The sequence below is a fragment of the Thermobia domestica genome, chromosome 4, assembly GCF_964235325.1.
Source record: "Thermobia domestica chromosome 4, izTheDome1.hap1.1, whole genome shotgun sequence".
Lineage (NCBI taxonomy): Eukaryota > Metazoa > Arthropoda > Insecta > Zygentoma > Lepismatidae > Thermobia > Thermobia domestica.
The window spans coordinates 88,238,694-88,262,852 of NC_137457.1; the positions used below are offsets into that span (position 1 = coordinate 88,238,694).

General features: G+C 36.7%; 3 protein-coding genes and 1 pseudogene across 3 annotated transcripts; 1 reads left to right on the plus strand and 3 right to left on the minus strand.

Moving 5' to 3' along the window:
* Nucleotides 1-5,565: 5,565 nt before the first annotated feature.
* Nucleotides 5,566-5,981, plus strand: LOC145682806 (histone H3, embryonic-like; annotated as a pseudogene).
* A 2,163-nt stretch (nt 5,982-8,144) lies between these two features.
* On the minus strand, nt 8,145-8,957 carry LOC145682807 (uncharacterized). The gene has a single exon (XM_081754177.1). It carries the CDS (start codon nt 8,955-8,957, stop codon nt 8,145-8,147), a length of 813 nt encoding a protein of 270 aa, XP_081610303.1.
* A 321-nt stretch (nt 8,958-9,278) lies between these two features.
* On the minus strand, nt 9,279-10,037 carry LOC145682808 (uncharacterized). Its single transcript, XM_081754178.1, has one exon. It carries the CDS (start codon nt 10,035-10,037, stop codon nt 9,279-9,281), a length of 759 nt encoding a protein of 252 aa, XP_081610304.1.
* A 960-nt stretch (nt 10,038-10,997) lies between these two features.
* On the minus strand, nt 10,998-11,921 carry LOC145682809 (uncharacterized). Its single transcript, XM_081754179.1, has one exon. The coding sequence runs from the start codon at nt 11,919-11,921 to the stop codon at nt 10,998-11,000; it is 924 nt and encodes a 307-aa protein (XP_081610305.1).
* Between the last annotated feature and the right edge of the window lie 12,238 nt (nt 11,922-24,159).

A 24,159-nucleotide genomic window follows, 5' to 3' on the forward strand; every position in this document is an offset into this window, starting at 1 on the left:
AAAGGGACGTTAAACTCAAATCAACTCTTACATCTTATTATACATTACATTTTGCATGATATTATTAGAAATAAAGTAAGAGTAATTATTACTTCCAGTGTATGTAGAAATCCTAGAAAATATGTCAAATGCTAAAAACAAGCAACGACACTGGTTACTGTAGATAATGAAGTGTTTTTCTCTTTGCAATTCATGTATTCGTCTATCGAGTAGAAGCAGTGTTGTAATAAATATTTCTGTAGTTCTATTTTAAATTTAGCAACAGATTCTTGAGTCCTTATACCTTTGGTAAGTTTATTGTATAGCATGATACCCGCGTATTTACATCCTTTTTCATACAATGCGGTTCTGTGTTCTGCTTTGGAAAAATTTTGTTTGTTTCTTGTATTATGGACATGTTTTTCTTCTACCCGCATAATGACACCCTCTAATTAATTGAAATTGGATTCCGTCCTTCATACCAACATCCTTCATATCCTTCATATCAACGTATGCCGTCTTTATAAGTTTCCTTTTCATCAAGAGTAAACACAGTGGACTGAACCCTTGTATAGGTCAGTGATCTTACCACTAAATGTATATTTTTTTTAAAATGAACTAAGTTTTACTAGCCAAGGTATAAACCATATAGCTGAAATATAAAAATTGATTTTTGGGTGATTGCTGTAAATAGTAGTACAATAAGTTGAAATGCTCATAAAATATCAGGTTAAATATGATCGTATATAAACATAGTGACTGTACTACTAAAGATGAATCAATTTTCTCAAACATTTCTCCTGCTGGAAAGGTTATTTATATTCGTTATTGTTGACTGGTATGCTTTTGCGGTTGGAGATGGGACTGTTGAGGGAGAAATGTTGCAGAACCTAGGACTAAGCAAAATTGTTCCCAATTGGACCCCGTGTCTCCTGAGGGAGGCCCTAGATGGCTGGGGCTCAAGAAATATATCACTTCATTTTACTTGACCTACCTGGCCTTTCAAGTTTGGCTATTCATTTACCCACGCGAACTTCAGATTTTCTCAATCTGAACAAAAAACAAAAGTAAAGGATGTTAAAAAACATTATGAATATTCTTGTTTGGAAAATCCATTCATGAGTGATACAATTGATCTAGAAATAGCAATATTTTTCATATATATGTGATTTAAAAGTAAGAAATTAAATGATGACTCCTACAGATTAAACTGTAGTATGTTACCTGTTGCTTTTTTTCCTCAGAAAGTAAAAGCTTTCGGCACAAAGAGAACAGCCGTCTTTCTCAGCCTCGGAAGAAAACGAGAATCGTTAGAAAAATGTATATCTGTGTGTAAAATTTTTTATAAATGCAGATTTGATAGATGGATGCCGGAAACGAAGGTTACTGTTAATTTGATAGATGTGAAAGGTCAGTTCAGAGAAAAGTGTATCTTGAAGAAGAAGAGAATGTCAGGAGAGAATGAAACAAGACTTTTTACTAAAGAGAATCGCCTTAGACGATGTTTCTTCAGAAGGTTTGACCTGTTACGGGAAGAACTGTCTAGTAGAATGAACAGGCTCAAAGAAGTAAACAAGGACTTCAGCTTCCTCAGAGCAAGCTCATTATGTGAAATGTCTTCGGAAGAGCTGAGAAACTCGTGCGCGGATCTCGCTTTGAAATACCAAGACAATTTGAATGCTGTAGAATTGTGAAGAAATTGAGAGTCTTAATGACCCGGTTGTTGTATTCTTGCCGGACCTCAAGAAATCCACCCCAAGGAACATACTCTATAACCACTTCCTCTAATTCGGAAGTCAAATCAGTTGCCAAAAGCTTAATGAAATCAAAGATCGATATGATTACCGAAAAAGGCTTTCAATGTGTCTGTCCAAACGTCTCAGTGGCTCTTAGATTTTTTCTTATCCTTCCATGCAGTGTGGTAACATGTGAAAGAAGTTTCAGCAAATTAAAACTCATTAAAACATAGTAACGTTCATCCATGGCCCAGGAAAGGCTCTCATATTTGGCAATATTAGTTATAGAGAACAAGTTTGCTCAATCAACATCTTATTCAAAAAATATTGAGAACTTTGTATAAAATAAAGCCAAAAAAACTATTTTTGTTATATAGAATACCGTTATTAATGGATACTATAAATAAAATTACTTGTTCTCTATATTTATTGTTACATATAAATGGATATGAAACGTGTGTAATTATCCACCTCAAACTTAACTATATTACTAGAAGAAGTATTTATACACAGGCGGAAGGGCCACTTGTAGTGTAATCAATATACACATGCCCGAATATAGACACGCAAAAAGCCAATATACACATGAGAAAAGCCAATATGCATATGGGAAATGCCAATATCAAATGAGAAATGTCAATATACATAATCATTTACATACATGTGGAAGAGCTGCACTTAAAGTGCAGCCAACCATACAACTCTAATGCCAATATATACACACAGAAGAGGAAACATAAAGCAAGTCAATGAAGAATTTCCTTGGCCAACAGAAGAGGAAGCTACAAGTTATCAAGTTAAGGGGCCGTATTTATGAAACAAAAATTGTTTCTAAATATCAAGGTAACCAAGGAATTTCTGTCGCTTTTTCACAAAGCGCATTTGAACATCGATATGTCACCTAAGACGTACCTGGATGATCAAAAATAGTACCCATCAGCATCAACGACCGTCTTCCAACGTTCTGGAAGCCATTGATTTCATCACGATTGAACTTGGTAAGCCTTAAAGCGAAGAAAGAATCAAGTGCATTTTGCACCTCTACTAGGGATTTGAACTGCAGTTCTCTAAGGTGATTGTTCAAGGAATAGTACAGGTGATAGTCGGAAGGTGTAATGTCCGGGGAGTATGGTTGATACAGTTCCCCAACTAATGCTTAGAATGGTTTCCCGGTTCATCCTAGCCACGTGGGGCTTAGCGTTGTCCTGCAACAGGAGGACCCGTTTGCGATTCAGAAGTGGCTCCAGAGTTTTAGGTTTTTCTTGTACACGGCTCAACTGCTGACAGTACACAGTTGTTTTTATGCTCTCACCAGCTGGTGGCGGTAATCGATGCACGATGCTGCGAGCAATCCACCAAACACACAAGAGGAACTTCTGGTGCAATGCTGGTTTCTGGTGTTTTGGGAAGGGTTCATGGGATGTTAACCAATGTTGACGGCGCCGTGGCGTTTCGTACAGGACCAACGTCTCATCACATGCCAAAACACTATCCATAAACGGCTTTTTCCGCAGACGAGACAGCAAAGAATCATAAGTGTCTCCTCGCTTTGCCTTCTGTCACGGAGTCAAATCAAGTGGGACCCATCGACCTAACTTGTAGTGGTTCCCAAGTTGATGGAGGTGCTGCCGAATGGTTTCTCCACTTACTCTGAATTGTAGTCCGAGTTAATCACACCTCTATCCACTGTTTGCCTCAATTACTGCCTGAAAATCTTCATTTTGTACATGTGTTGTTTTTCTGGCACGTGGTGCTTCTTCAGTGTTTCATCACCATCCTCAAACTTATTAAACCACCGCTACACTGTCCGCGTAGTTACGACACCTACACCAAAGCCCTGGCGTATCTTCCGCCTCGCTGCAGCGGCTTTCTACACCAGTTTGAACTGGTGCAATATACACGCCGTTATGACCCTCTTTTGAGGTCCCATGTTCACTCTGTCCTTACAGAAGTTCATGGTGTAACTGAACTGCCACAACCAGGTAGTATGTTGGATACACTGACAGCAACAACTGACCTTCGCCTTTTCTCCATTTGCATTCAAGTCACGGTGTGAGAGCCAATGGAACACAGACCTCCACAAAAAGCGACAGAACATTCTTGGTTACCTTTATAGCTTGTTTGAATTGTTATATATTTGTTTTTGTCTATTACAACGCTAATATTACTTTGCGTTAAAATTTGAAGAACATTTTACAATAGGTCCCAATGCATGTTTACAACAAAGTTGCATCTTCCACAACTATGTATGTCTTACGAGGAAAATCTTGAGAATTATGTATTCAATTTAACAAAGTATTTTATTTTCGATATAAATGACGTTCAACAAAAGATCCGGTTTCAGAATTTAAGCTTTAAAATATCATATATGTTTATTATAAATAAAACGTAAACATTGCATAATGTATCGGTTTGTGTTTCGATTAGACTTTAAAATGACTTTTAATACTTCACACTTTGTAACTTTAGATACGCTACGTAATTGGTTTCAAGATCGTATGTGTACACAAATTTCAGCAAAAGTCATAAAAGACTGAAAGATGACAAATAGTTTAACAATTCCTAACATAAAGTATGTAGACTTGGGAGCAAGGGGGAGCCAAAAGAACTTCTTTGCCCCGGGCGCAATATTTCGTAGATTCGACCCTAATGTCAAGTTTTGTTTCATTAGCTTGTCTAGCATTCGATCATAGTGGTAAGAAGAATTAAGACACAGAGGTTTCTTCTAGTAACAATCATATGCAAATATCTCAATATTACTAGCTCCATTTTTTATCTTTCATAGATTTCCTCTGGAATTTCAAGATATTAATTAAAATTTATTTCCTGAATGTTGAAGATGTAGTATACGGTTGTCAACATCTGACACAGAGTAATATTTGCTTCGATACTTCTATAGATACCTGTTTCGAAATGGCGAAGTTGTAAAACAATCATCTCAAATTCGTGGGGTATCTGCTTCTCATCCAGCACCAGCCAAGTGGGTTTCGTGATGAAAACCTTTAAAGCGTTGATCTTCTGTTTCTTCACTTTCATAATTCATTATAATCGTTAGTGTCTTCATTAACCCTAGGGCATGATACGATGAGTTTACTATAGAAATTTATAGAAAACGTCGCAGAGAAACATTCCAATTGAAAACTTTCGAAAATTAGTGAATAATAGACATATGCGGAAATTGTTTTTCTGTTGTAAATGGAGAGAGAGCCATTATGATCCCATATTTTACCTCATGAGCTCGTGTACGTCTTACACTTCCTACTCGAGTGAGGTTGGATACTTTTGGTTTCAAGTAGAAAGAAAGGTCCTGCTTTGTATGTAAACACAAAGAAAATAAATGTTCTTGTTTTCGTGCATGATACTTTGTTTCGATTCTTGGTGAAAATACGTAAAACGATATAACATGTTTTCGCTTTATATCCTATGACTATGCTATTTATGATAAGCGAGACAACAGGGAATAGAAACATAAGCTACAGCTATACATATTGCTTCAATAATGCCTTTTTCAATTTTTGAATATGATTTTCCATTAAATTGATTCTATTTGTGCGACTGAAATACACAACTTCTGCGTAAGGAGCAATCTCTTAATTGATGTACTATTGATATGATTGTCATAAATTAATATGGTTGTACTTTGGCTTCACATGTTAGTTTAACGTTTTACGTTATTCTCCGAGCTCACGCCGACTGAATTTTATGGTGGACAAATACGGTGTGCGCGGCTCTCACTCTCTACATTCATTCCGTTCATTACTATCATCATCCTCTCTCTAAGTCTCCGTCCATTAGTGTAGGACATTAAGCCAGAAATTACATTTTTTAAAAAGAAGTCGCGAGAGTCAGAATGGCACGAAAAAAGTAGACAGATAGGAAATGTACTGGAGGCAAATCTCCTAGAAAGCATCTTCTCATTAAAGCTTCAAGAAAGAGTGCTCCAACTACCGAAGTCGTTTAAAAGCCCCATCGAAACAGAAGATGTACTATGGTTCTGCGACAAATTCCTCGTTACCAGTAGAGCACTGAATTGGTTATTCTATAGCTGCCCTTCCAACGACTCGTTCGTGAAATTGCACAATATTTCAAGACACGTCTTTGCTTCTAAAACTCAGCTGTTATGGTTTTACAGAAGGCAAGTGAAGCTTACAGTGTAGGGATTTTCAACGACACCAACCTTTGTACTATTCACCAAAGAGGGTGACAATGAACCCTAAGGACATCTAGCTTGCACGCAGTATCCGTGGAGAACGTGCTTATGGTTGAAGTTCTGGTATTTAGTTAAAATGTGATTTCTATAAGGGAAACTGTGAAGATGAAAGTGAAAAATGCGGAATAAAGGTAGAAAAGGAAACGAGAGAACCCGAAAAAACTTCAAGAACACGGTGCTTGTTTCCCACAAAGCTACTTGACGGAAGCTGGAATCAAGGCAGGGACTCATGCAATAAAGATCAACTGTACTACTGAGCCACCGCGGCTCAGTTACCGATTGAAGTGCGATTTCTTCCACTAGAAGAAGTGAAGCTCATTCAATATTTCACTCCTTAATTAATTATATTTCTCATGGGTATGTGGTTAGCAAGCACGCTTCTGATGCATATGTTTCCGGGCTCGATTACCGGTGGCAGCTCAGAGAATATGTTGCTGTTGAACACCAGAGACCTGTATGAGGAGAGAATGGACCCCGGGCAGGAAACCAGAAATAATGACATCAATCAGTTGAATATCTATCATCTGCCTCAACATTGCCATCTTTGTGCTATAGTGCCTTTGGTGTGGGAGACGCGGGTTCAATTCCCGGCGGGAGCGCATGAGGTTCGGATTCCACTTTAAGCTGTAGGTGTACGTCTCATGCGGCCTTGCTGCTGAAAGGAATATTAAGCTGATAGTCAAATATATGTGCTGTAGTGCAGGAAGTTTGTTTTTGTGGATAACACACGCGATTTTGTTATGTGTATGGCAGTTCTGTGATTAATTACAAGAAGGAAAAATAATAATTTTCCCACTCCCTAAACTTTGGTTCAAGCCTTAGAAAGTGTGTAGATTATATAGTTATGCGTATTTTTTGCTACGTAAACTTCAGTTAGTCTAATGAAACCTCTCATAATCTAATACTAACCGAATCAACGTTTTGTAGGATTTTCACTCCTTCAACTCAAGTACAAGAAGGGGAAAACCTTTGGTTGTCAGTTTTTATTTAGTTTTATTGTTAAGGATTTAATTGACATAACACAATAAAAATTTGTTTCTACTTAATCGGTAACTATTGAATAAATAATATAAAATATTAAGCTATCAAATGTGAAAGCTTGCAGATTCAGAATATGGGGTACTTTCCAAAATTACATAAATGTTTTGTTTTTCACCAAATATGAACAAAGTGTTACACAATTTCTTCAAAAAGTAAGTGACCATTAAAATTAATGTGTATAAAGATAATTTTGGAATCAATGTTTATTGGGATATTTGGGCCATGCCTGAAACTGGCAGTTTTAGTGTATTGTTTAAAATTTAGAATGGAATCATCACGTTTTACATCACACGGTTATTGTTAGGAACAGAATTAAACTACCCGTTTAATCTTCCTCAAAGAACCTGTTACATTTTGCCTCCTTTATTCTCTAGTAAAACCACAGACTACTACACAGACTAGTTTTTAACCTCTTGCTACAACAGTTTCTTACCTCTTGCTACAAACTTAACATACTCCCACCTTTGATTAATACATTAATCAAACAAAAAAATATATTATATAAGGTACAGTCTCAATCTAAAAATTTCTTAGGGAATTTCACTTGCCTACCACTCCTTGTGGTTACAGTCTTTTCAACTTTTAGGTACACTTGCATTCCTTTCAATTTTCTCTGCAGGCAATTTCTCACCGCTAGTTACTTCCAAAGGAAACACACGTTGAATAGGTCGAATCATCTGACTTGATGAAGTTTTCAAACGAACAACTCTGTACAGTCCGTCTCTACCAGGATACACATCAATGACTCTAGCCAAGGGTCAAGCCACTCTCTTCTTATCGTCTAGCTCCAACAGAACTACCTCACCTTTCTTGATGTTTTGATAGGTATCTGCCTTCCCAGGCCGTTGTATTAATTGGCTTAAATATTCATTCCGGAAGCGTTTCCTTAAAGTATCTCTCAAATTCTGTTGATGTCGAAATTTCTTGTCAAAAAAGAAACGATCCAAATTATCTAAATCTGGTACATCTACATTAGAAATATCTTGCAAGAGCATTGCAGGTGTAATAGGAATGGGATCACGTGGATCATCAGAAACATAAGTCAGAGGTCTTGAATTTACTGTAGCCTCACAATCACATACAATAGTCAGTAACTCCTCATACTGTAGAGATGCACGTCCCAATACTCTCCTTAGAAGCCTTTTGACAATCTGTATAAGTCTCTCCCAGAAACCACCTCACCGTGCCGCTGTAGGCGGATTGAATTTCCATTCGATTCTTCTTACTGAGGCTTCTCTTTGTATTTCATTCCAATCCACTTCATTGAGCAAATTGCTTGCGCCTACGAAATTTGTTCCATTGTCACTAAACACAATTTTCGGACGTCCTCTCCGAGCAATGAACCTTCTAAATTCAAGCAGGAAATTCTTAGTAGACAAAGATGTAGTGAGTTCAAGGTAGAGAGCTCTTATCACAGCACACGTAAATAGGATAATCCAAGTCTTTGTACCATCTTTCAAAATAAGAGGGCCACTTATATCAACACCGGTCACTTCAAATGGAGAAGCATCTCGTATTCGGTCTTCAGGTAGAGGAGCGGGCATGCACTGAATCCCTTTTGTTTCATGTCGTTTACATCTAACACACTGAGCAAAAATCCTTTTCACCGTTCTTCTACCTTTGAGAACCCAAAATCTTTCTCTGAGAGAAGTCAATACTACACTTACACCAGCATCATTCACACTGACATGTTGTTCAAAAATCAGCAATTCCACCAATTTATGTTTACTAGGTAGAATCATGGGGAACTTAAAATCTTCTTCATCATGACGTTCTATTAGCTTCGTCTTTACTCGGTAAATACCTTCCTTATCCTGGAAAATATCAAGAGACTTTAATTCGGACTTCCTGTCAGTTGAAAAACTTTCGTTTTGTACGTTCCTGATTAAAATACGTTCTGCTGAATTAAGCTCAATAGCTGTCAGCTCTCCGCAAACTCGTTCGTTTGATTTCTTTGCATTGTGACAAAATCGAATAATCCATGCAACCATTCTTACTATCTCTGAATACTTCGAAAAATATGTACAGTACCACGGATCTACTTTAGTCTCAACGTACATGCTCATCACCAATCCCTTTTTTCTTTCAGCACTTACTTCTTCTTTATTTGTCATGACAGTAGATCGAGGCCAGTCTGTTTCTTCTTGCTTGAGCCACTGGGGACCATCCCACCATTGCGATTCTAATAATTTACTAACTGAACATCCTCGTGAAGGCAGGTCAGCCGGGTTATGCTGCCCTGATATATGACGCCAATCATCTACATTTGTTAAATTGCGTATTTCCTTCACTCTATTATTAACAAATGTTGCTCATGGTCCTTCACTCTGTATCCAACACAAAACTGTAAATGAATCCGTCCAAAAATATTCTTTGATTTTTTTAAAACCCATAGCTGTTTTCACAAAATTCGCTAAACGAGCTCCTATGAAACATGCCAGTAATTCTAATGTAGGTATAGTGATACCCTTCAGTGGCGCGATTCTCGATTTAGCTTGCAATAATTGTACTGAAACAGTGTCATTAACCTCAGTTCTCAAAAACACTACTGCAGCATAGGACATTTTAGATGAATCACAGAATATGTGTAAACTAGAAGATTCTATGTCTACAAACGAAACACACCTGGGTATTTTCACAGTCCTTAACAAAGTAAGTTCTTCTAACCATTTAAGAAACTGTTTGCTTGTTTCTTCTGGTAATTTAGTATCCCAACTCAACTTTTCTTTCCACGTTTCTTGTAACCAGAGTTTTGGAAAAAGAGTAACAGGACAACTGAAACCACTGGGATCAAACACTCGTTCCGCAAAGGACAAAACAACTCTTCTCGTTACTTTTTCAGGAGGTTTCTCACTTAATTTTAGATCACAAAATAAAACATCATCTTGCTTGTCGCACAATAAACCTAGAACAGATATTGGTACACATTTCTGTTCTTTCTTGCACAACGTAGTATGCTCCCACCCTCTTAACTCAAATTTTCCTTCAGCCATAATGTTCGTTGCTTGTTCAATAAACTCTTTCAATTCATTTTCAGAATCAACGGATGTTACACAATTATCAACATACATGGAAGTTTTAAGCTTTTCAGTTACACTACTATAAGGATATTGTTTTAAGTGGTGGTCTATTACAGCATGCAAAAGAAAGAGACTACAGTTAACTCCAAAAACCAGTCTGCGGTGTCGAAACACTTTAATCACCTGTTCATTATAATCTTGCCACCACAAAAGACGTAAGTAATCGCGATCTGCTGGATTAATAGAGATTTGTAAAAAAGCTCTTCTTATGTCCGAAACAACACCTATTCCTTTCTTTCTGAAATTCATGAGAATGGCAGGAATAAGTTCCAACATGTTAGGTCCCTTTGCTAGACAATCATTTAAGGGACGAGATCCCTTTTCTTTACACGAAGCGTCAAACACAGGCCTAACATTTGTCGTGGAATTTGCTTTAAAGACTCCCGGATGAGGTAAATAATGCCCTCGATTACTTAACTCTTCTTCTGGAACTTCTTCTATAATTCCCTCATTTTTCCAGTGTTCAAAAATAGCGCTATACTCATCAAACTTTCCATCCGCTATTAATATCTCAGTTGCTTTTCTTAGTCGCTGCTCCGATAGATCTCGGTTATCGGGAATATCACTGTTGCCATCTAGCCAAGGTAAACAAGTCTCATATCTTCCGTCTTCGTTAACAGTTACAGTTTTCTCAAAATGATCTAAAACCGCTGCGTCTATTTCACTTTTTCGCAAGGTTTCACAGGGGTCAGAAATTCCTATGGCTTCTAAATTCCACAAATCTGCTAACGTGTATTTTGATTCAAAAGAGTAAGAGTCACCATAGAATGAACATTTTCACTCATATGCCCGACCAATTTTCCGATTACTACCCAACCTAGCACAGTTTGAATAGCAGTTAGATCACAATCTAAGTGATGCAAAGTTCCAGTATAAAGTTTACCCATAACATCAGCACCTAACAATATTTCGATTTTTGGAGAACCGACACCAATATCTGAGACAATTATATTATTCGCCTTCAAGCCAAGGACCTGGTATTAGTTCTGGTATGGGATTACAAATAACAGTTTGATCCAATGCACCATTACCTACCTTACTTTTCAACATTATATTGTAACATTTATGTTCTGTTTTCTTCGAAGAACCACCTCCGAATAACGCATGTATTACTTGTTCAGTTTTCACTGGTGTGTAACACATCTCTTTAGCAGTACTAGACAAAATGTAGGACCGCTGAGAACCTGAATCAATGAGCGCCCTTACAATGTGCCTTTTACCGTTAGCTTCCAACACTACAGGTAAAGTTTGTAACACAACCTCTTGTGTGCAACACTGATTAGACAGGGTAGCTTTAGGTTTCTCTTCCTCCTTTCCCGATTCGCTAGTATCCTTACGTTCGGACGGTAACTCCGCGCACATAATCACCCAATGTTTTTGTTTACAAATCACGCACTGCACTTTTGCTTTGCACGCCTTTGAAAAATGCCCAACTTTTAAGCAAACAAAACACGCTTTTTTCTTTTTTACGAGTTCTTGCTTCTTGTTCAAAGAAAGCTTTGAAGCATGAAAACATTCCTTACTTTCGTGATGCTTATCACAAAAAATACAACTAACAGAATTTTTATTTCTTTCACCCACAAGCAATTCACTCGCGGTCATAACGTGCTCCTCTTCTCTCTTCTTTTTCTCCCTCTTACTGGAAGCTTCCATTAACTTGAATCCCGTTTTAGCAACTGAAATTCTTTCCTCACCTTCAACTTCCGCTCTCAAGAACGCCAACAACTGGTTTAACCTGTCACCATATGTTCTTTCTTGCCCATCCTCGCTACTTATTGTGACACTAGCATTTCTCAACCACACTCTTAAAATGCCCTCTGGTATGCGCGATTCAACCAATGGAAATAACATCGCAGCATACTTATCAGTAGTCATTCCTATGGATTCTAGTGCTCTCAAGTACGATTCAAGTTTGTCATACAACTGTGACGTATCAACCTTGCACTGTGTACTTGTAGCGTTTTTAATAACTAATCCAAGCAGTTCCCTCACATAAAATTATATTAATAACTCTTCCCTACCAAACCTATTTTTCAAACATCCATGACCTTAGAATAATTCTCTGCTGTAGGCGGGAAACTATCCACTATTTCACGAGCTCTGGATTCTTCCACCGTGGCTTGGATGAAGTACTGAAACTTGTCTTCTTCTTCCATCTCTCTATCCTCATGAATTCTTTTAAACTGGCTCCAGAAACTCAGCCAGTTTTTAACTTCACCTCCGTATTTTATTCGTTCAATTTTTGGCAGCTTCAACTTCCTCCTTGAAGTAGGCGAAGACACCACTGACACTTCACTCCCTTTGTTTGACACTGCACGAGCACTAAAAAACATTTCAACCTCGATACGAGCAGCGTCCATCTTTTCTCTATACTCTTCTGCCTTACCGAATTCCTGTTCAAAATCCTCCTCTGTTTTCGTAGAATCTTGCAAAATCAACTAAGTCACTTTCCCGGTTAACTCTTCTAATTCACCGGATAATCTTTCTAACGTAGTGAACTTTGTCCTTACAGATTTTTTTGAAACAGTTTCTTCTTTGAGCACTTCTAACAAAGCATTGTGTGCACGGGTGAAAGATGCCCGTACTACTTTTCGTTTTTGTACCAAGGATTCCATATTTTCTTTCTTTGTATTCACACAAAATTACTGAGACAATAATTTGTACTTTCTTGCAAGTTTCTATAACGTCTCGAGGTCACCAAAATGTTGGAAGATTAAACGGGTAGTTTAATTCTGTTCCTAACAGTTATGCCAGCTAAAGGAGACGGTGATGGTGAGAAATGGATGAAATGGAATGTAAAAAGTAAGAGGAAACGGAAGAACCCTGCGTAATGTTCTACATAATTGGCTTACACGTGGCATTATTCCTGTTGTGGCAGAGAACACTGTTTCTACTGCTGGAGCTATAACAGCAATTGTAGGCTCTGTTGTTTCCTCGACCTTTCCTTGATTGCATAAACTCATTTTCTAGCTTCAGTCTATGCCTTATCAGGTGCATGGCTCTGCACTCCCTTCACCTTTGGGGTATCATTTTGCACATGGAGTCATCCTCTGCACTGAATTGTATCGTACTGAAAGCACTTCCACAGAGTTTTGTGCCCGAAGGTCTTTCTTTTCGATACGTTTAACCTTGAAGTATATCTAACTGATGCCCTTTATGACTTAGAGTATACTCCATCTTTGTTCAAATGGAACCTGAACCATTAAGTCGTTAATCAACTTCTCAATTTGCAATTAACACATTCGTAAAATTTTATTTTTTCCTCTTATTTCACTCTAATAAATAGTTCGGAGTAGCTCAGTTTCTTATTGTAATACGGTACAGTATATAATTATAATATATTCATCCTAGTACCAAGATACCATAGTTTGAATTGTTTGCTCAAAATCATTAATCATTCTTAAATCTTCTGTATAACAAGTAAATACAAATTACTCATAATTCGTTCTCAAATTTCATTCCCATAAAATTCACATTCCCACAGGTGCTGAAAGGTAGGACAATAGCAGAAGGAGTTTAGAGTACGTTTGACAGACTTCCCGCCAATGCACTTGATTGGCTTATAAAGTATTTCCTGCTAACATTCACGTGAACGTTTCAATCCAATAGACGTCTTATTGCTTTTGTCGTGTAGGTGACGTTAGTTATCAACCAGCCCTTCAAATTAAGTCATTGCTATTTGGTGCGTATTTGCAGGGTAGTATTAATGGGTGTCTTAGAGGGGCTGTAGCCCAGATCCTCTAGCTGTACGGGGCCTCTACTCTGACCAAGATACAATCATCATCAGATCAAGAATTATACAATATACAATCATCAGAAGATTTATATGACCACGAATATGAAACATATTTTCTTAACTTTCCTACTATACTTTCACAGAAGTGTATGTATTAGGCGACCTCAGCAGGAGTCACATATTTTTTCTAGTCCCGGGCCTCCAGATGGGTTAATCCGGTCATGTGTATTTTGAATGCTTAGTTGCCACAAGCGGAGAAATGTGTTACCATGATTTGTGAGAGAAGTGGCGTATTGCTGTTTCCTAATGAATTGTAACTCTCAACTCACCCCTGGTGTGGTTACAAGGCATTGCAGACACATGCATCCTTTAGGTGGGAAGCGTGCAAAGTAAAAACAAACGTACTCTGGATGAGGACCGAATTTCTGTTTGAAGTAAAACAGTTTCACGAGTATTAAGGATAGCTTATAACTAAGCCACGGATTGTTATGCTCTTACAATTTTTTCTTTGTATGTACGTTGCTAAAAATCAGAAATCCTGGAAAATTGCGATGTGAGGAGCCACATAAATCAAAATCACCTTACATATTTTTACATATTTTGAAGTCTGTTAAATATTTTCCGTCTACTGTACATATTTTTACATTTTGCTGACGCACCTACATAATTTCTAAGTAACTAACTATGAGACTCCAAATAAAAGGACAGCAGAAGGGAAACAATAAGCCTTTCTAATAATTTATACCTACGGAAATTTTATTTTGCATCTTTATTTAAGGCAGGAACAAATAATTCGAGTTCGATACATAAACATTCTGCACAACTTTGCAACGAAATATCATTTTATGTCGTCTTAACTTATGCAAATACCGTTTTCCCCTCATTATTCATATTTTCCCCCAAAAATTCATGATTTCTGTAATATCCAAATATCATGAATTATTCCTATGAAAGTGTCCAATATTTAGTGCTTGTTAAACGCAAGCAAAATCGACCTCCTGCTTTTATCTGACATTTTGAAGTTTGCCGCCCCCAATAGAGGTGTTCACGATAAACAACTGTTTTCGAAAATTGCACCATTTGTTTGCTCATGTTCACTTTCTTACTTCGCTTTAGTTTCAAACAATTATTTACTATCCTCGCATTGAAATATTAATGAGCTCGTGTAGCTCTCAAACGCAAAGAGATATGACAAAGTGTTTCCTCTGAAAGTTGTTCAAAATTTAGTGATTATTTCAATAGGGGCAAAATAAAACCCTGTTTACATTTAAATGTTTGAACTTGTCGCCCATATGGGAATTCCTGTGACTCCCCTGATGTCGGAAAAATCACGATACGAATTCAGCATATGCAGTTTGATTATTTTTCAAAAATTTCTATTCACTAGGACCTGAGTTAAGGCCATGTTACGGATTTCGTGAAACACCCTGTATAGCCTAAGGTTGGTGTCCCAGTTTTTCGTTTACAAAATCTTTCAACCCTAGACTAGATAGATTATATTACCAATTTTTGAGTGCTACCACTTTCAAAATTGTATTCGCAGAACGTATTAACATATGTTTAAAAAATAGAAACAAATGGGACGGAATGAAGCTTGTACATACCCCGAAATATGACAAACAAAAATTTAGAAATTAAAGAAACGAGTAAATCTATAGCTCAATATCAAACATATTACAGAGCTCCGATGATCTATAATAAACTCCCACTCCGAATCAAAGAGGAAAGTAATTTTAAAGTATATAAAATGTTAATTTACAGTGGTTAAAATAATACAAAAGTATTTAAAAAAAACTATTGTTAACTAAAATTAAGAATTATAAATCTTATAGGTTGCGGTAAGAAAATAAATAAGTAGATAAAGTACAAGAAACAAGCTCATACACAAGCTTTTTTTTATTCTTTTTTTTATTCTTTATACAAGAAATTCAGAAATTTTCGCAATATAGAAATAAGTGCACTGAATTAATCTGCCCAACACCTAAATATGGACATGACTCCTGGAAGTCCGAAGTCCTGTCATCTCTGAATGCCGGGTACGTTAAACTCTATTAATAAAGGGAAGCTAGAAAGTCCGATTTCCTTTGGAGAATTAACAGCACTTACAAATATGAAATTTGACTTGTTGATTTCTGTAGTCGTTTCCTTTTCCTCATTCTTTTACATTATTCCATTCATATTTTGTATATTGTTATTTTTTAATTTAATATGTTGATGTATTTTTAAGTATATACTTTAATATATTGGATAAATACAATATAATAAATTTGCTTCTTTCTTTAAAGAAATAACATAACAATTCTTTCTTTTTCTGCTATAATTGTGCCTGACTCCTCTTGCGAAAGATGTCTATAAAAATTGTAAAGATTGTGGCAGTGTTTCTCAACCTAATTTTTATTTTGACCCGATTGTGTGAATGCAAGCTCAAGTGAGTACGAGCCCAGTCGAGAGAGATGAGCGTGAGCTCAAGTGTCTGCGAGCGGGAGAACAAGTGAGGGAAATGGTCGGAAGCGCGAGCCAAATTAAGGTACAGGATTGCAAGCCTGAGTGAGCGCGAGCCCATTTGAAAGAAGTGAGCTCGAGTGCGAGCGAGGTTAGTGAAAAATGTTGATCTATGGTTTTTATCCATGGCTGTTGTCTGTTTTCGCTCACGCGGTATTTGCATGCGCGGTTTTGGTCTATGCGCAGTCTTCGTTCTTGCGCGGTTTTTGCCCTTGCGCGATTTTTGTCCATGCGCGACTTTTGTCCACGCGGTATTTGCATGCCAAGTTTCTGTCCTTGCGCGGTTTTTTCCATTTACGGTTTTTGTCCACGCGGTATTTGCATGGGCGGTTTTTGTTCACGCGGTATTTGCATGGGCGGTTTTTGTTCACGCGGTATTTGCATGGGCGGTTTTTGTCCATGCGCAGTTTTTGTCCACGCGGTATTTGCATGCGCGGTTTTTGTCCTTGCGCTGTTTTGGTTCACGCTATATTTGCATGCGCGGTTTATGTCCTTCAGCGGTTTTGACCGGATTCGCAACCAAGTAACAAGAGAAGAAAAAACGAGTGTGACAAAAATGTGTAACCACTATCGCTCATAATTTGAAATAGAGAACAACTTCAGTGTTCTCACAATTTATAGAGGTGTGTGAGTATTAAGGCGTACTCTCACATCTATCAAATGGCGGAGGCAACAATATCGCTTTTGTTGACCTCTCCCACCGTTTTACACAAGTTTCCACGATTCTTTGCCGCCTAGATGGGAGGTGATTTTGTATGATTTTTTTGTGTTATTTGAAATAGTCTTGTCGCAAAATCATGGTTAACATAGCATTCCATGAAGCTAGCCCAGTACCGCTACACATATAAAATTGATTATTTGATGTGTTGTGTGATGAAAAATGTGTTTTCTATATAATGTGAAATATGCATTAAGAGAGTAGAGGTAAAAAGCGTCTACTGGGCTTGTGACCTACAAACAACGGAAATGTTTCAGAGTGAAAGTATCGAAAAAAAAACTAGGAAATGAGAGAGAAAGCGCCGTCTTTGGGTGAGCATGAAGTACCACCTATTAAACCGAGGTTAGCCGGGAAGTGTATTTGTAAAAGACGTAGTCAGAAAAGTAGGTCAAAAGGAGTACAAAAAAACATATATAAATATATCGGTACATGAGTTTCTTATGTTTTATTAACATTCGTGAATTCCCGAAAGTTTAAGTTAATTCTATGCAAGTTTACAAAATATTAAACTTAGAAAATGAAGCAGAAAAGTTGCACATGGAAAGTTAAAATTTCATATGATTGTGGTTTTCTATCTCATTTTAGTAATAAACACTTTTTTAATCTTTAAAAGAAAACATCAGTTTTATATGCGCCAAAGGAAACATGGGTGAAATTTCATCCATGACTCATAAATGTTACATTATTAATGTATATTTTGAAGTATTTGCTTGAGATTTTATGAAGTTATAAGGCATATATTTTCACTTGATTGATACTTAATAAAGGTTGAAAAATTAAATCCTGAAATCTAAAAGATTGTTGTATAATACTTAGGAGTCTGAAATATTAAATTTTAGAGCTGTATGAAAGTTGAATAAAAAATGTAGAAAAATGCTATTGCTTATCACCAGTGAAGTTTATTTAATATTCACTTTGAAGCTTGTTAGGAAGCTTACAACTTTTGATTAAGAGGTGCATATTTTGCAAATAACATCCCAATGTTATCCACGAATATCTAACAGGAAAAAGGCACGTGAAAGGAAACATGGATAAAAATACATTTAACCATTATCTACATAACGTAAACAGAAAGCTGTATTAACAGTATTGCACCATGATCATAAAACTAATACCAAATAAGAAACATAGCATAGAGAACAAAGTTTAACGCAGTGTTGCCAGTCTGCAGAATAAGAAACAACTTTAATCTGGGTGAATTTTCACCTATTTCATTTTAGGGGTTAAGCATTTTAGCGAAAAGCCTAATTTTCCATGATGAATTTGAATAATTTCTTTAGTTTTTGTACATTTTGGACTTTTAAATAAAATTAAGTGAGGAGTCTGAGATGAAGTTAAATAAATAGAAGTGTTTAGTCAATAGGCATACCAAGCAATTTTTTTTGAATTATATATAATTTTATAAACATAGTATTGAAAAATCAGGAAAATGATTTTCCTAATTTTTGAATAGCTTCATTACATTACTCGGACTCAGAAATTTCTGCCTGAGCATAACGGTAGGTACCTTGAATAGCGGAGAAGCGTATGTTTTAGTTTGAGCGCGGGTGAGAATCAGTACTTCGGCAGTTCAGATTAGATTCGTAGCTTTTACATATACGTTGCGTTTTTCTTACATTTTCTCATCACATAGCACTTGAATGATAAAATCAGTGACATTAGTAAGTAAACCGAAATTTTGCTCAGATATCAGAGTAATGCGTACCTAAATATAGGATTTTGGTTCTATTAGCCGCCGCTACAAGAACAATTTCGATTTTACATAATTTTATAATTCTAAGTTCATACTTATAAATTCTGTTAGAAACGAAATAAAAGACAACAGATGCCGTTTTCTTCATGCCTGTAAACAACATGGAAGTACTTTCATTGTTTTTAACTTCCGTCTCTAATACTCGGTTAGAAGTTAGAAAGAGGAAATGCAATAAAACAAGAATATCACTTGCGATACATAGAAAACACGGCCACATTAAATGTTTCATCACAGTTTAAGAAAACGAATATTACATACTTGATTTATTTGATGTCTTTGTTAGCCTTACCTCATAATATAGAACGAAGAGTCAACAAAGTCCAAATCACGAAAATGTATAAAAATTAAAATAAAAAAATCAGAGAAGGATTCAATGTAATAACAATTACGACTGTATTAATCATTTATAAAAGATACGATTAAAATGAGACAAGATCGGATATTATTCATTTTAACCTTCTATAAAAAACTTAATTTTCCGAAGATAGATTACTACTAGCCTAGTCGCTCCTTTTGTCGAGCATGCTGGACATTTTTCTATGCGAGATATAAAGGTTGAGATCAGAGTTTCACCCGCTACCGCCTGCAATGTAGTAGGCTGTACATCGGTCTACAATATACGTAAGCGGGAAGTGGCCTTTTTTCGTTTGATTGTTTTCACGTGGCAAACGAAGATGTCTTTAGGTGAAAACACGGCGATTCTCTCAACTTCTAGAAGAAGAGGTAGGATTTCGTTTTTATTATTTTTCTTCTCAAAATGTTTTGTAGCCTAATTTTTGTTGAGTGTCTAGACTTTCGAAATTAATAATATTTAGTTAGGTGGCGAAGGCATGAGGCGTGGGTTTGTTTCAGTGGAAATATGATTACATGTTTTAATTTTATTTATATTTGAATTAATATTTATATTGATATTTATGCTACATCTGTAAAGTTAACCCAGCACGGTTCTCAAATATTACTAAAACATTTTATAAGTTTAGTTCTTCGTTAGTGCCCATTAGTGTCATAATATGTTAGAATTTATTAATGAACAACTTGGGAGGGACAAGTTCACAATATTCAACTTCTACACAATTTTACCGTAATTGTGCCACAAATTGGGGCTGTTAGTACATTGTTAGACCTCTGTGAAACACTAAGCTCTATGGTTAGGAGTTTAGGAGTTATAAGTGATTAACTCACTCAGGACTAAATTTAAATTTATCGGTTTTACAATATACATATCACAAAGGCAGAATAAACGTTGAAGGTTTGTGCATCGTTAGTACTCCAGAAAGTTCTAACGTTAGTGTTATTTAAACTCTAAAGTCTGTGGTATCATAGTTTGAGAGTTACTTAATACTAACTGGTGCGGGGCAAACTTCAGATTTAAATTTCCCTCTTTCAATTTTTGTTGAATTTTACACTAATTTTCAGACAGAAATAAGATAAATACCAGCGGTCAGCGTACTGTTGGACCTCCATTAAACAGTAGGCACTAGCGTTACTATTATCATAATTTAGGATTTATTATTGAATCACATGGACGATACAGGATTTAAACTTACTGAAGTTTACACTAATTCCACCCTAAAGGTACGTGAAACTCCAAATTTTAGTGCACCATTAGTTTTACTTAAAAGGCAAAGTACAAATACTAGTCCTATCGTAGTTTAGGTGTTATTAATGAATAACTCCGACGGGACTGAATTTAAAATTATAAAGTTTTACTCTAATTGATTTACAGTGGTAGGACAAACTTTAATGGTTAATGCATCCTTAACAGTCCAAAGAAAATCCTAGGTATTAACATTAGTACTATCAAATTTTAGGAGTTGTTAATGAGTAACTCAATTAGGGCCATTCATTTTACAATAATCTAGATTCACATTAGATCTTTTACTTACAAAAGCTTACACTAATTGCCCCACAAATCTGGGACAAATACAAGCTCTTACTACATTGTAGAGCTCTATGAAACACTAAATACTCTCGTTAGTAATTTCGTCAACAATTCTGACAGGAATGAAATTAAATTTATCTAATTTTACAATAATAGTCTCACAAAGGTGGGATAACCGCCAAAGGTTAGTGCAATGTTGGTGCTCCGTAAAACAATAATCATCAAAGTCAGTGCCACCACAGTTAAGGAGATATTAATAAATTACTCGGCTATTAATAAATAACTATTAATAAATAACTATGATGTCACTATCGCCAGTCCTTACTGTGTTTTGGAACATTAACACAGATCTAATCTTTAGCTATTAGCATTAGCTTTCACCTACCTTTTGATTGACAATTATTGTAAAACTCGATAAATTTAAATTTTGCCTCGCGTAAGTTATTCATTAATAACACCTAAATGATGATAGCACTAATGCTATTTCTTAGTTTATGGAGCATTAACCGTTGCTTTTGTCTCATTTGTGTTTGACATCTAATGTAAAACTGTATACAAATTGAAAGATTTAAAGTTATCCACGCCCTAGTTGTTCACTAATAACTCCTCAACTAGGATATTAGTAATGTTAATGTTTAGTGTGATTCTGAACGCTAACGGTACATTAATCCTTGACGTTTATTACACTTTTGTGTGACAATTACTGTACAATTCGATAAAACTAAATTATCCCAGAGTGAGTTATTAACTAATAACTCCTAAATTATGATAGCACTAACGTTAATGCTTGTTGCTTCGGCAAGTAATAACGATGCATTAACTTTTACGTTTATCCCACCTTTGTAGGACAATTATGGAACAAACAATAAATTTCAATTTAGTCCACGAGAGCTTTCATATCACTAAAGTTAGTGCTTCGTGTACTAATTTGCAAGAACTAAGCGCTAACATGTGAAGTAATTTTGTATTATTCAGATGCGTGCGGGACTAAATTTAAACAAGTAGCATTTTTAATTTTGTAAAATTCCCGCCAAACTAAAAAGCACTAATAAACATATATAGTGTAATGGTAACGATTACATTAGTGGGTCTTATTGCAGTGCTCGAATTTCATGGACGCTAAAAGATGAAGCTTAGGGGAAGCTAACTACACGCCAGCCCTTCCCGACAAAAGTATTCATGACAAGAAGCACTAATCTTATGGAGTTGGTACACTAGGAAACACTAACGATTGCACTAAAAAGGTTCATTACTACTTTGAAATTTGATGGGAACTTGATCCACTGAAAAATTCCCGATAAATTTGTTATCGAAGTTACGTAATATAATTTGCCTATCTACAATACTAGTGAAGCAATGTCCATGAAGTTAGCAGGCCACCAATGGCAGACCAGAAATTCGACTTCACACATCGTTAGTGCTTTGTTAGTGCTCCCTAGTGCCGCATCCCTATCGTTAGTGCTACAAAAATAATGTCTCAATTTTAACAGTTATTATTGGCCTGGTAACATCATGCCAGCACGCCAACATATCAAAATCACACCATAAGTGAAACTACCGCTTAGAGTAACGTTAGTGATCGTTAGTGCTATAAACGTTAATGTTAGTGCTTCTATATATACAGTTTTAGGGCAACAAAATGAGTCAGTTTTATGAAGCTAGCATGAACTTAGCAGGCCGGCTATGGCAGGCCAGATTTCAACTTCACAGATCCTTAGTGCTTCGTTAGTGCTCGTTGATGAACCAAACCCCATCGTTAGTGCTACATTATAACGCCTCAATTTTCACTTATCACTATTGGCCTGCTAACTTCATGCCAATGAACTAGGTAGGCCACACATGCCAGACAACAACTGGGATTTTACACAATGTTACTGCTTCGTTAGTGCTCGTTAGTGCGGCAAACCCCATCGTTAGTGCTACATAAACAACGTCTGAATTTTAATAGTTACTATTGGCCTGCTAACTTTATGCCAGCAGGTCAATATATCAAAATCACACAATAAGTGAAATTGCCGGTTAGAGCAGCGTTAGTGCTCATTAGTGCTATAAACATTAACGTTAGTGCTACTATGTATACAGTTTTTAGGATAACAAAATGTCCGTTTTATGAAGCTAGCATGAACTTAGCGGGCCACGTATGACAGGCCAGAATTTCGACTTCACACATCGTTAGTACTTCGTTAGTGCTCGTTAATGCCACAAACCCTATCGTTAGTGCTACAAAAATAACGTCTCAGTTTTAATAGTAACTAATGACCTGCTAACTTCGTGCCAATGAACTTAGCAGGACACCCATGGCAGGCTAGAACTTCGACTTTACACATCCTTAGTACTTCGTGAGTGCTCGTTAGTACAGCAAACCCTATTGTTAGTGCTACAAAAATACCGTCGCAATTTTAACAGCCACTATCGTCCTGCTACCATCATGGCAATAACCTGGCAGGCCACCTATTGCAAGCCAGAATTTTGACTTCACACATCGTTAGGGTTTCGTTAGTGCTCGTTTGTGTCACAAACCCTATCGTTAGTGCTACAAAAATAAGTCTCAATTTTTAACTGTCACTATTGGTCTGCTAACTTCATGCCAATGAACATGGCAGGCTAGAACTTCGACATCACACATCGTTAGTACTTCGTTAGTTCCGCAAATTCCATCGTTAGTGCTACAAAATAAAGTCTGAATTTTTAACAGCCACTATCGGCCTGCTAACGTCATGGCAATGAACTTGGCGGGCCACCTATGGCAGGCCAGAACTTCGGTTTAACACATCGTTACTACTTCGTTAGTGCTCGTTAGTACAGCAAACCCTATTGTTAGTGCTACAAAAATACCGTCACAATTTTAACAGCCACTATCGTCCTGCTACCATCATAGCAATGAACTTGGCAGGCCACCTATTGCAGGCCAGAATTTCGACTTCACACATCGTTAGTGTTTCGTTAGTGCTCGTTTGTGTCACAAACCCTATCGTTAGTGCTACAAAAATAAGTCTCAATTTTTAACTGTCACTATTGGTCTCCTAACTTCATGCCAATGAACATGGCAGGCCACCTATGGCAGGCTAGAACTTCGACTTCACACATCGTTAGTACTTCGTTAGTTCCGCAAATTCCATCGTTAGTGCTACAATATAAAGTCTCAATTTTTAACAGCCACTATCGGCCTGCTAACGTCATGGCAATGAACTTGGCGGGCCACCTATGGCAGGCCAGAACTTCGATTTCACTCATCGTTACTACTTCGTTAGTGCTTGTTAGTCCCGCTAACCCCATCGTTAGTGCTACGAAAATAATGTCTGAATTTTAATAGTTACTATTGGTCTGCTAACTTCATGGCAATGAACTTGGCAGCCCAACTATGGCTAGTAATAAGTTCAATTTCAGAAATTCTTAGTGCTTCGTTAGTGCTCGTTTGTGCAGCAAACACCATCGTTAATGCTACAAAAATAACGTTTCAATTTTAAATAGTCACTACTGGCCTGCTAACTTCATACTAATGAACTTGGCAGGCCACAATTT

What these genes read in the sequence shown, in the direction of transcription:
- LOC145682807 (XM_081754177.1), bottom strand. Translation starts at nt 8,957, where the DNA reads ATGGTTGCATGGATTATTCGATTTTGTCACAATGCAAAGAAATCAAAC.
- LOC145682808 (XM_081754178.1), bottom strand. Translation starts at nt 10,037, where the DNA reads ATGTATGTTGATAATTGTGTAACATCCGTTGATTCTGAAAATGAATTG.
- LOC145682809 (XM_081754179.1), bottom strand. Translation starts at nt 11,921, where the DNA reads ATGACTACTGATAAGTATGCTGCGATGTTATTTCCATTGGTTGAATCG.